The sequence below is a fragment of the Myiozetetes cayanensis genome, unplaced genomic scaffold, assembly GCF_022539395.1.
Source record: "Myiozetetes cayanensis isolate MyiCay16 unplaced genomic scaffold, myiCay2020 scf5-8, whole genome shotgun sequence".
Taxonomy (NCBI): Eukaryota; Metazoa; Chordata; class Aves; order Passeriformes; family Tyrannidae; genus Myiozetetes; species Myiozetetes cayanensis.
Window position 1 is genome coordinate 78,493,787 of NW_026087742.1, and position 13,525 is coordinate 78,507,311.

At 37.6% G+C, this 13,525-nt stretch overlaps 1 protein-coding gene across 5 annotated transcripts in view; it reads right to left on the minus strand.

Moving 5' to 3' along the window:
* NALCN (sodium leak channel, non-selective) overlaps positions 1 to 13,525 on the minus strand; it is a 237,961-nt gene that overhangs the window by 219,198 nt on the left and 5,238 nt on the right. For all 5 annotated transcript variants that reach the window (XM_050332057.1, XM_050332055.1, XM_050332053.1 and 2 more), the window contains 2 exons: positions 7,435 to 7,581; positions 4,990 to 5,172 (listed from right to left, as the gene is read on the minus strand). In XM_050332057.1, the coding sequence (XP_050188014.1) occupies positions 4,990 to 5,172; positions 7,435 to 7,542 (291 nt within the window). In that variant the 5' untranslated portion in view covers positions 7,543 to 7,581. The remainder of the gene's footprint in view (positions 1 to 4,989; positions 5,173 to 7,434; positions 7,582 to 13,525) is intronic.

A 13,525-nucleotide genomic window follows, 5' to 3' on the forward strand; every position in this document is an offset into this window, starting at 1 on the left:
ATTCAGTAAGCTTTAACCAGGAACTAAGTTTATAACATCTTTTATTACATTTACTGTTGCAGGCCATCATTCGTCAATATAGGGAATCATTTAGAATACAAGCATAAAAATATGTCATAAGAAACAAACTGACTTGGTCTAGTTCTCTGTCTCCATCTCATAAAACTTCACAAACCACTGCAAGTTGTCTTCCTGTTTGTACACACATTTTATACAATACAACCAGACAACACGAGGCAGACTGTCCTAGAATATTGTTTTTAAAAAGACCTCAATCAGTAAGAAATTACAGCCTGAATTTCATTTTTCAGATTCAAAATAAAGACAGATGTATTAATAGCATTAGTTCACTAGTTCATGACACGTGACAATAGTGTGCAATACTAAAAACTTCACAACCTCCCTGGGCAGCCTGTTCCGTGTCTAACCACCCTCACAGTAAAAAATTTCTACCTAATATCTAACATGAATTTCCCCTTTTTCAATTTGTACCCATTAGTCCTTGTCCTATCACTCCAGTTCCTGATGTAGAGTCCCTCTCCAGCTTCCCTGTAAGCCCCCTTCAGATTCTGGATGGTTGCTATGAGGTCTCCACCTAATCTTGTCTTCTCCAGGCTCAAGAGCCCCAGCTTTCTCAGCCTGTTTTTGCTGGGGAGGTGCTTCAGTGCTCTTATCAACTTCATGGCCCTCTCGACTTGCTCCAACAGTTCCATGTCCTTCTTATGTTTGGGGCACCAGAACTGTACACAGCATTCCAGGCTGGGTCTCACAAGAACAGAGTAGAGGGGAAGTATCACCTCCTTTGACCTGCAGGCCACACTCCTTTCGATGCAGCCCAGGATGAGGTTGGCTTTGCCAGATCATGTTGAGTTTTTCATCAACCATCACCCTCAAGTCCTTCTTCACAGGGCTGCTCTCAATCACTCCTCTGCCCAACCTGTAAGTGTGTCTGGGATTGCTGTGCAGGTGTAGGACCTTGCACTTCGCTTTGTTGAACTTCATGAGATTTGCATCAGCCCAGCTTTCAAGCCTGTCAATGTCCCTTTGGATGGTATCCCTTTCCTCCAGTGTGTCAACTGCACCACACAGCTTGGCATCATCAGCAAACTTGCTGAGGGTACACTCAACCCCGCTGTCCATGTTGCCGATAAAAATGTTGAACAGTAACAGTACTTTCAGTACTTTCCTCAGGTAGTGTCTATTTAGTGAACATAATCTGTTACGCTGCCCATTTCATTTCTTTCAAAGAAGTCAACCTATCACAATACCTATTAAAAGCAAACCATGTATGATAGCAATAATAAGGAATATCAATATATAGTTTTGAAAACAAAAGGAGCTCAGACTTTGTAGTAGATATTGTCCTATACTGTCATGATCTGGTTTATTTAGTATCTGTACTTTGTTCTCCTTTTGTAAACACATCAACATCTATTTTCTTTCTAGAAGGTGGATATCTATCTATGTATTTCCAGGAGTCCCCTATATCATTTGCCTTCACAAATGGAACAAGCACCAATGAGCATTTACAAGGCATGGGCAGACCAAATTTGGAATAGATTTTACTAGCACGGCAACAATAACTCAGAAGGAAACATGAGCAATAAAGGCACAATATCACAGCAACATTTCAGTTTAGCTTTCCTTCTGGAGTAATAAAACTCTTGAACGGAGGCATCGTTTTATTTTGTCATTTAGTTTACATGGGGAAAAGGAAAACTTTTTACAGAGAAAAGTCTAGCAGTTTCAGAAACTACTTTTTTTTCCTAAAAACCCTTGGGAACCAAAGGAAGCATATCTCTCACTTGTCCTCAGAGAGTGTTAACTGGACATGACTTAACATTTTCAAAATCTTCTTAGTTCAGCTATATTGACATTTTTATTAATTGAGACTTAAGTGGATGGTGCCTACCTTACCCATAAATAAGGTTTCTCACTGGACTATAATTTTGCATTAATCATGGTTCAAATGTTTATTTCATTTCTTTCAATTTCTAAAGCATTTACAGAAATACTGACTTATGGTAAAGTTCAGTAGAACCATATGGCAATGCATTCACTGATCCTACACTCACTAAAAATCTTGAATGCACTTAAATTAGGACTACATTTCATAAACAAATTTTCTTATATAAAGATGGTTCAAATACAAATATCTTTAATAAATGCTAACAGGGTTCTAAACAGTGCCTTATTTACTTCAATTGCCATGGTCTTCAGAAGTCCATGGATCAACATGTTCTTGGCAAAATTATAACATTTCACCAATACTTTCCCTAAAATCCATAATACAAAGAATATGTCAAATAATTCACTGGAAAGGATAACTCATTCATTAGCATTCAAAGAAACATGGAAATTTTTGATTAACTGTTAAGAAAAATATTTTTGGCATAAGGTTGGTCAAGCACTGGAAGAGGCTGTCTAGAGAGCTTGTGAAGACTTCATCCTTGGAGGAGTCTGAAATACACCTGGACAACTCAAGCCATGGGTAACTTCATCTAACTGGATCTGCTTTGGGCAGCAGGTCAGACCAGATGACCTCTGTAGGTCCCTTACCATTTAGGTTATTCTATGACTCCATGAATAAGCGCCAAAGAAGGCATGTCATTTCAGTGTAACTATATTCACTGATGAATGCTACAAGACATCAAGCTTTAAGCAAATGCTCAATTGTTAAACTAACAATAAATGCAGCCATTTTTTATTAAACTATCTTTGTGTAACAGTGGTTATGTCTGATCTGTTTTAGTGTATTTTTATCTAATAGACAAATAGTAAAATGTCAGTGCAAAGGAAATAATCTATGCTGTTATCTATATAAGTATAACATAAATTGAGGCATTGAAGCCAACTCCAGAGAGCTACTCATTCTGTGTGGCCCAGCTCACCAGACATGCTTCAAAGACAAGTTCATTATACGGCAATTATAGAGAAGTTCATCCTCTGAGGAGCAGCTAAGGACTCTAGGTTTGTCCAGTTAAGAGAAAAGGAAGTCTGAGGGGTAACCTTGTTGCTCTCTACAGCTTCCTGAGGAGAGGAGAAGTGGAGAGTGAGGCACTGATCTCCCCAGTACCCTGTGACCTGATGCATGGCAATGGTTCAAAGCTGTGCCAGGGAAGGTTCAGTCTAGAAACTGGGAAACATTTTGTAAAGAGAGTGGTTAAACACTGGAACAGGCTTCCTAGACAGGTGGTCAATGCCCCAAGCCTGTGTTTAAGAAGCATTTGGACAATGTATTTTAAGTTCTGGTCAGACTCGAACTGGTCAATTGGTCAGGCAGTTGGACTATATTATGGTTGTAGGTCCCTTCCAACAGTCCCTTCCAACTTCTCCTCACCTCACCTCGCCTCTTCTTTTTTCTCTTCTCTTCTCTTCTCTTCCCATAAACCCACACATTTAAACAACCCAGTGAAAGACAGACTAAGCAGCAGCAGCAGCATATTGTTCATAGCCCCTAGGTGTCAGTTGTGAGTGAAGTTGGTATTTGCATACACAAAAGCTCAGAAATCAAGCTTTGTACTAAAGTCACACTGTTGGCCACCCCTCCCTCTCTCTCTCTGCATTTATATCTACATGTCCTTTTCTCTGCAAAGGCTGTACTAGTTGTAGTAGTAACTTTTTATTCCCACACTGTTCAAATGTGCACAATGGTCACTAATTCTCCATTCATAATCCTGTGTCCTTATCTTCACCTAGGCAGCCCCTGGTGGTCTAGTGGTAAAGGCGCCGCGCTATCACCGCGGAGACCCGGGTTCGATTCCCGGTCAGGGCCACTCCCGGGCAGGTGGGGCTCGTTAGCCCTTAAAGGCAACCCACCTACGTCCTAAGGACCTCGCTGCCACCGTCCAAGCTCACTTGGCCCCGGCAGATGAACCTTAGGATTAAAGGGTGGGCTCAGTTCCGCGCACACTGTGTCTCACCTAAAAAATCCAATGCGCAGGCTGGAAGGTGGAAAGACCTTCCCCGGATCTTCGCTCGCGAAGACTGGCCATTATTATCTTCACCTACTTAATAGTCATCTCTGAAGAAGAGAGCACTTTGGCTTTATACAGCCCATGAAGTTTTTCTCAGAACTATCTTATTCAGTAATTTTCTAAATGTTAATATTAATGACACTTTTACTATTAATATTCATTAAGTATAATGAATGATATTTTAGTTTGGAAGTGAACAAAAAATGCTATCTGCAAACTCAGAAAAACTTCAAGAGCTTAAGTACAGCATCAGATGTCTCTGGAGTCACCAGACCTTTCAGAAGTGAAAAGCAAGGACAACACTAATTATCTATTCTGTGCAACAGTGACATAATTGCATTGTCAATAAGGTCTGTAGATGGATTTTCTATATGGAAGCTGATTTGTATCTTTTTGTAGAAGACTGGAAACAATGAGTAAAATAATGGTACAAAATCACAATTACTGAAAAATTCTGCAGTTTTGCAGCCTGCAATATTGTATCTACTTATACAAATTAGCCCAGCGACAACAGCAGACGTATAACAGAAGCATTTGTTTACCAACATGGATTATACTAAGGAAAAAAAATTCAAAGCAAGATGACTTTCTCATTTAGCTCACAGTAAGACATATGCTCTTAAGTAACCACACAAGAACACATCCAAGCCTTCTGAAGCAAAATTCAAAATTCTAAGCCCATATATGGACCAATAGACATCTACAAAATATGCTTCCTAATGTATATGTAGCTTTTTATTCCTTTCATTTTTTATATTAATGCAATGAAACTATCTATTTCTTACTAGTAAACCTTTATTAGGAATGCTGGCATTATACTTTGGGGTGATTAAATATGCAGTAAAGCTGCATCTTTGTCAATCTGTTTTTTCAGTTTATACACCATAACGTTGCCTGCAGATAAAAACAATCATAGCAAGAAGAGCTGGTAAGTTAAAAAACAAATACCAAATGTCATTAACATACACTCAGATCACTTGAAGCACACATGGAATACTGTTAAAATGCTTACCTTAACTATCCCACGGATGTGCATTTTTGCTATCATCTCTGCAGTGTAAAGAAACATCAACAAAGTATCAAGAGCAAATGTCACATACTGGAGAGGCGGGTAATGCTCGAAGGTCTTTGGAGTGTTCATACAAACAGAAATAACACTGATGATGGCACAGATTCGTAGTAAAGAGTGTACCCACTGGAAAAAAACCACAAAAAAAACCACAACAAAAAAACAAGGAAACCCAAGCTATTGCAAGATTGCTTTGATATTCAAAAAAAGCCTCCATAACTTATATCGGCACCATTAGTAAAAGCACATCTGTGTTCTTTTACATCATGATGCACATATTAAAGGTCTTTAACCAAAAACAAGCACTCCTAAATTATTTAAAATTATATATGCACATACAGAACTTTATTAGGTAATTTGTGAGGTTGTATAATTCAGAAACCAAGAACTAAGAACCATGAAACTGAGAAATAGGATTTCATCCTTTCTACTTTGCGGAACTTGTAATTTAATTTCTTTTCAAATGACAACTTGCCACATTTATGGGCAGACAATAAGTAGAATTAGTTGGAGTTATAAACTGGGTAAATACATTAAATGAAAATATCTGTCGACAATTTTAGTTCAACACTTAGCAGAAATTATTTTTAAATCAATATACAACTCCAAAAATAAAGTGAGGCACAGGATTAAAAGCATCCTTCCATTTATAGAAAGAATAAATATAAAAGAGACTGTGTCACAGAATGCTACTTAAGATCAGGATTCACTTCTGTTCCAATCAAGTTTTGTTGCTATAAGAGAACAGGTAATTTCTATTACTACTTAGGTCTCAGACCCACTCCTTATTCATAAGGTTGATATTCAGTGCCAGTCAGAAAGGCAGGTATAACAAAAAAAGCAGAACATATTAATACAAGGGTTTAAGGTTGGATTTTTTTTCTTTTAAATCAAAACAACTTGAAGCCACACAAATGTAATGAATCAGAGCTGGTAAGGTCATACCTATCAAAACAAGAAGTTCTTTTCAACAAGAAAAAAGTCCAAACAAAAAACACTGAACTTTTTCAAATTTGACACTGATTTATAGCACTTCAGACATTTTGATATACAGAAGACTTAAGAATAGGCACCTAATTTAATACTCATTGTTCGCTCACCTAAGTGTAATGATATTTGACCTGAATTGAATAGCTCTATCATTTGCATACTCAGTCCAGATTAATAATTTGGAAGTGGAAGGCACACAATGATGATCTCTAATGTCCCTTTAACATCTACTTTGCTTTGAACCTTGTTTCAACTGAAAAAATTACATAAATATTTTAGTTTAGTGGCTGATATAAAAGCAATTCTCTGCTACAGTAAAATGTCAGTATTACAAGCCCTAAGTAATATACAAGTTCATCAACATGATAAGCAAAAAATTATTCCATAAAAACCTCATGTACTGTGTGACGAGAAACATAGGTAAATAAACCATTTTGTATTTCTGAAATTACATTTTCAGCTTATTACAGTAGTCAATACAAACATTCTACTTAAAACTATTTAGCATGAATAAATATATGGGTGTTGTCTTGTAAATGATTTAGGTGTCAAAACTCAGCAGTAAAGCTGAGAGAATCTGGCACTCATACTGCAAATGAAATGATAGTTGCATAAAATGCATGCAATGCCAATAACATATATTATTTTAGAATATTTTACTTTCTGCTTTTAAAAAGTAAAAATTAATACACTGTTTTAAGAGAAATGTGAAAATTCCTTCTCTACAAAAACACAAATCATTCACCATATAGGAATCTTAGATGCATGCTGACTGCTGAACAATTTAATCATAAAAAACATATTTCCACAGGAAAGACATTTTCTCAGTACTGTACCTTCCATTATTAGCTCCACTTTTAATGAAATTTTCCCCAGTTTCAAGATGCCACTTTTGCATCTATCTATTTCTTAGGGCAGATTATAAGTTAAATGATATCAGAAAAATGAGAGGTGTACTTCAAAATAAACAGCCAAAATACATTTATATTATGATATACATGATGTAAAAGGAGAGATTTGAAAGTCAGAAGTGCTGACTGCTGGCTACCACTTAAGCAATGAAATGCTCCTTTTAACATCCTTTTCAAAAACCGAGTTTATGAACTTCTAATTTCAACAACCACATTAGGAACCAGAGACATTGAAAGGATGGCTGTTTTAAAAGAATAAATCAGTAGATGAACTGGTTGGAAAACACTGCTTGATCATCCCATCATTTTGCAATACCCAAAAGAAATGCCCGGGGTTTTTTTAGTTTTGGACTTTAAAAAAAAAATAACTGGTAGATTAGCAACTATAGCTCAATACTTGTTTCTGAAAAACAGAAGTGGAAGTCATATTTCAACAGTACAAATTACATTTAACTCAAAGTTAGTAATTACAGAAAGAGATACCCACTGGTTTGTTAATCCATAGAATATCTGCGTTGTCTGACAAAGATTCATCGGGACCAAAATCTGTAACTGGCTGGGCTTCCACCCTTGAACTTTGTTTCCTTTTTAGCATCCTGAAGTTAACTTTTGTTGCCTAAAATCATGAAACCTCCTTTAGGAAAAAAAGACAGCAAACATTAATTCACTAAAACCATTTTATAATGCATTTTGAATGGTTTTATAAATAACCTAAAGGATTTTGTTTTCATGTAAACTGCTTTTGTACTTACTGATTAACAGGATATTCATTTTATGAAATATAAATCACTGACATGACTCTCATTACTTTACAAAAAATTTACACAAAGGTATGTAACACAAACAATTACCAGAAACTTAGCAACGCTAACAGAAAATTTGTACCAATAAGCAAAGAATGCTATTGCTGTGAACTTTAACACAGAGTAATCACTAGATGGATTTGACCTGAAGCCATTTAATTAAATGGTGACATTTCCATTTATTACACTAGGCTAAGATAAATCCCAACATGCCAAAGGCAAACAGGCGATGTTAAGCAGCCAACAGATGTTAATATTCTTTACTGAAATCAGAAGCGCCTTTTTGCTATATAGTACTATTAACATGTATTTTTCTAATACTTTTTTTAATGTTAGAGATTATCTATCCAACAGCCAGACAGATGGCTGTCTCTGGGGCTTGTGTTGGCATGTGGAAGCACTGAGGAAAATGTGTTGTTTGCACAGGGTCAGGCAAAATCTGGACATTCTTGCATGGGTGGCTCTGACTGAGACTTCTATATGCTCATTGATGTGAGCCACAACTAGGGGACACAATAAGAGAACAGAAAGGTAAGTTAGATCTCATTATTGACTTTCCCACAGACACAGTTCATGTATCCCAGAGTCTAAATAAATCCAAACAGATGAGGAAGATACACTCTCCAAAGGAGTAACAGTCTGCCCATGAAATACTATTCTGCTGCTTATGAAATACAACCCTTAGATACATTTTTTTTTTTCCCAGAGTGAGGGGAAGAAGAAAACAAGATCTTGGGACCTTGTTGTGAATCTTTACTCTGGACTGGACCACATGTTGTTTGTAGGCAACACTGTACTGTGACAAACAAAAGTTTATCAAAACTAGTATAAGATAGAACCATAGGATGGTTTGGGTTGGGAGAGACCTTTAAAAATAATCTAAATTTACCTGCCATCACTAGATCAGGTTGCTCAAAGCCCCATCCAGTTTTCAATGATGAGGCAACCACAACTTCTATGAGCAGCCTGTTCCTGTGTATCACCACTGTCATTGTAAAGAATTTCTTCCTCTAAGTCCAACCTAAACCTTTCCACTTTCAGTTTAAAGCTCTTGCCCCTTTGTCCTGTCACTTCAAGCCCTGGAAATTACATCCCTAAGTATCACAGTGACTACCGCAACATGAATGCAAGAGACACTGTCCTCAATTAGCAGGAGGTTACAGTGGATTCAGGACCGCAGAAGTCACCGTGTGCTTGGTCTCAGCTGACCTTTTCAATGTCATGGGCTGCTGCTTCATGTCCAAACACTGTGCATGCATCCTTGGCTGTCTTGTCTTTTAGCCGTCGTGGCAAATGTAAACTATAATGTTGGGGGTGGACCAGAAGAGGCCTACAGAGAGTGGAGAGAGATGCAAAAGAGCTACAAAGAAGGCTCAGAAGAAGAGATCTCTATCGAAGTCTCCTAGTAACTGCAGCTGCGCAGAACTGCTTGGGACCCAGCTACAAGGTCATAGCCTTGTACCTTCTGCAGATTCCCATGTCTCTGCCCCCAGGGCAATCCTTCCATTCATCCCTAGGCTCTCCCTACCCCCTGCGTGACCAGACATATTCTATGCAGCCTATCCCTCCAAGTTCAGTTATCACTGGCTCTCAGGATTCGAGGTTCCCCAGCAAGAAACCCATCTCTGTTCCTGAACCTTCTGTATCCCCCTGTATATAAACTGTCTTCTTGTTTTAATAAACACCATTTTGTGGGTCACAGCTCGTCTGTGTCCCATCTCCCATACAAGATGTGCCACTGGGTCTGTCACGGGACCAAACCCCACCCGCGATACTATTACTCTTATTCCAAGTCCCTCAGAGTCTACCTCTACTCTGTTTTCTCTCTTTCAGATTCAAGAGGACAGCTCCCATGCCTGTAAAACCAAGTCTGAACCATTGGTCTCTCTTTGCACAAACCACACAGCAACAGGGTTGAGGTCTTGTACTAATATATCCAGGTGGAGGAGCTGACATTATGCAGTGACTGATTTAAAAAAAAAAAAAAAAAAAAAAAAAAGGGACAATTTCTGACCCCTATATGCATAAATATTGTAAAATGAACATTATAAATTAATAATGTTTCTCTAACAAATGAAGACTGAAATAATATTCAGAGGTTGTATGTTCTCTTAGTTTTCATGCTCAAACTTCATGCTCCCACTTCTTTATCATAACTGAATTCACTATTTCCTCCTCTTTAGCAATTTTTTTCTGCTTACTCCTTTTTCTTTCTAAGTCTAATATATTGAACTTTTTCCTCTCCTTGGACCAAAGCACAACTAGAAATGCTTGAAGACTCAACGATACTGGTGTGCTTTTTGAGGTCATGAAACTTTAAAATGGCTACATTTAACACAGTGATAAGAAGCCACTGCAATCCCTTGGGAGATGCATTTCCCAAAACCCTAGGGAAAAAAAAAGACACTGTCAAAATGTTTCCTGCAAATATGTTTTTTGGAAATTGTTACTCAAAAGGTAATAAGTGAATTAACAACAATTTTATGTTTACTATTCCTGGTAATGGCTACAACTGTGCTCCTAAGCTTTTGAGAAAATATGTAGCAATAAATAGGAAATTAATAAGACAAGCTCAATCAGTAATTATAAGAAAAGGCTCAGGATATGAAACACTGATTTTTGTTTAGCCACCACTGATTTTTTTTTTTAAATAAATTACACTCTAAATAACAAGCTATGTCCATTTAGAGAAGGAAGTAGATAATAATCAACTGTCTTTTAGCACGGCTCTGTTGTTTTTATGCTTTTCTCAATACCGCTTATTTATACATCTCATGTGTAGGAAGATTAGTCATGTCCTTCTAATGAAATTCCCATTTATCCTTTTACCCAGTACCTCTTTGTCTGTCCAGGTTGTTTTTTTTTAAAAATTGGTCCAGGCACAGAAAATAACATGAATTTTAGATGTTCATAATGGATGTCCATAATGGATTCAGTTCACATACTTAAATGTTGTGACTAAAGAAATTAGAATTCTTATTTTTAAGAGGCAGCCTTGAATAAACAAATCTTCATATATCTAAATCTAATGGATAGGAGGGAAGGAAATGTTTATGGAAGAATCAGCTTGTCTGCTTCTCTACTTGAAATGACCAGAAATGCACATACACAAAAAAATGCAGAATAAAGGTGACAAGCCAAGAATATCATGGAAATGGTCATAAGATTATTCAAAGTATAGCAAGGTTGCTTTCGAGCTTTTATGCATTTTTGTTGCTCTTGCTCCTTTTATTTTACCAGGGAACGCACAGACTTTTCCACGTGTCTGTTGCTGTAGAGCAACGTAAAGCCTAGTGCAGCTTCAGGACTCTGCCACATATGTAAAGAATTTTAACCCTTGGAATAAAATCCCTTTTGCACTTGTTTCTTCAAGGAGGAATCCACTGAAAGATGAAGAGAAGGGGAGCTGTGCACAAACTCCTTCCAGCATGTGACACGCAGTGAGCACCACACCAAGCTGTGCTAATGGGGAGGCTGTAGTCCTCCCTAACTCTGACTACAAATCCACCCCTGCAGTTCCCACATTGATTCTGGCACACATCATTAGGTCTTTCTTTGATCACAACCTGTTATTAATGTGAAAGGCTTAATACATTCCCTAGGATATACTTCCAGCTCCAGTGGTTTTAAGACATACTGGGTGCAGGGAAAAGACAGGCTTGAGACAGGAAAATATCATGAAGTTTTGGGGCTACAATCACTTCACATTTCTTTGGAGTACTGAGAAACCTGAGTCTCATTTAGAAAGCAAGCTCACTGTACACAGCATAATCTGCTCAAAAGGTCTCCATCACAAAGTCAAGAAAACATGCTTATAAATGCTATGGCTGACAAAGAAGGCAGTTGAAAAATGACTTCACAGAAATATAAACAGGAAAATAAAGCAGATACTCCTACCTACAGTTTATGGAGAGAGTTTAAAAATCAGACAAACCCCTGAAATCAGTAATGTCTGGCTTCCAACATACTTCTTTCTCACTGCTGATTGACTTTCTCACCTGAGATCACGTGAGCACTATCTGAAGGTCATCCCAAGGCAGGCCACATACAAGCACTCTCTTCAACACCAGTTCTCTCTCTGAAAATGTCAACTACCCTTCCAACTTTTCCCAGAGCAGGGACATAAACTTCAAGACATTAACTACAAATGTGAAAGCCAAAAGGGGTGACAGAAGAGGATGTGAACCCCTATACATGTAGCATGATGACAAAACCCCATTTCCATACTATACATTTGAAAAGCCTCAAACTTCAGGCTACCTTAAGGAAATTTATTGCTCTTAACTGTAGTATGCATTATATGGTTATAGGAAAAATACAGGTTCTCATTCTTTCATCTCAATAGCCGCCTTTTTTCCCTTTTTACCAATTGTCCCTGTTTCTCTATTGCCTGCTTCCTCAATCCCCATGTTCTTCCATCCCTGATTTTGGGTGCAGGTACAGGTAAATGGCATTTCATGTGTTTCATTTGTTTTCATGTAGAAAAATATTTGAAGTGAGCATGTTACATATGTGACAGTACAGATATATTTATTTTAGAAGGGAAAACACAGAATTCCAGCGGATACAATCACATAGCACATGCCACCATGGATGCTGTTAACTCATACCTAATTTCAAGCAAGAACTTATTTCAGTACTTTTCCTCTCTGTGTGTTGTTATTGCATCTGATGAATGATCTCTTCATTATTTTGAACATGATATACTGCTAATAGCTAACAAAACTTTAGTGTTTATTAAAAACAAACTTGGGTCTTCACAAAGACGGCACACTGAAGGAAATATCCTGAAAATCAGTTTCATTCACATTTTCAAATCATTTGGATACAGGTAGGAAAGAACAACTGGTGATATCTTGTACTTACTAACAGGATCCCAGACTAAAAATACGAGAACTGGGGTTCACAACTGAGGAAAATTTAACAATTACTTAAAGTTGCCAACGTAAAAACATCTACAACTACCTGAAAGGAGGTTGTAGCCAGGTGGGGGTCGGTCTCTTCTCCCAAGCAGTCAGCAATAGGACAAGAAGGCACGGGCTTAAGCTCTGTCAGGGGAGGTTTAGGTTGGATATTAGAAAGAAGTTCTTTACAGAGAGAGTGATCAGGCATTGGAATGGCCTGCCCAGAGAGGTGGTGGATTCACTGTCCCTGGAGGTTTTTAAGACGAGACTGGATGTGGCACTGAGTGCCATGATCTAGTAAACACAGTGGGGTTGGATCAAGGGTTGGACTTGATGATCTCGGAGGTCTCTTCCAACCCAGTTAATTCTGATTCTATGATTTTACGATTCTACGATTCTATGATCTAGGCTGAAAATACACAGGTGTCCAGACTTCAGCTCTTTACTCCCAACACATCTCCTGTGTCTTGCCTTATTATCAACTAAGGACAATGCTCTAAAAATATTTATTTCTTATATATAAGTTCTTCCCCTCAAACACAGCCAAAACAATTCAGAACTACTGAGCAGAATCAAATATCACATTGTATACAGAGGCACATCTCCTGTGAGTCAGATAACAAGTCTATCTCTATTATCACATAACATATCACAAGTCCTTTTTACTGTAGGCCTTCTAACATCCAGAATATATCATACCGAAGAAACTACACATGGTTCCATGATGCAGCCAGAAAATGAACTTCTTAATTTTAAATAGAAATGCTCAGCTTTTTCATATTTTTCCATTAAAAAATTTGATTTTTCAAAAAAAAAGGCAGAACAACTGTAAACGATTTTTCAAATGGTGCTGTTAGATCACATCATGGCA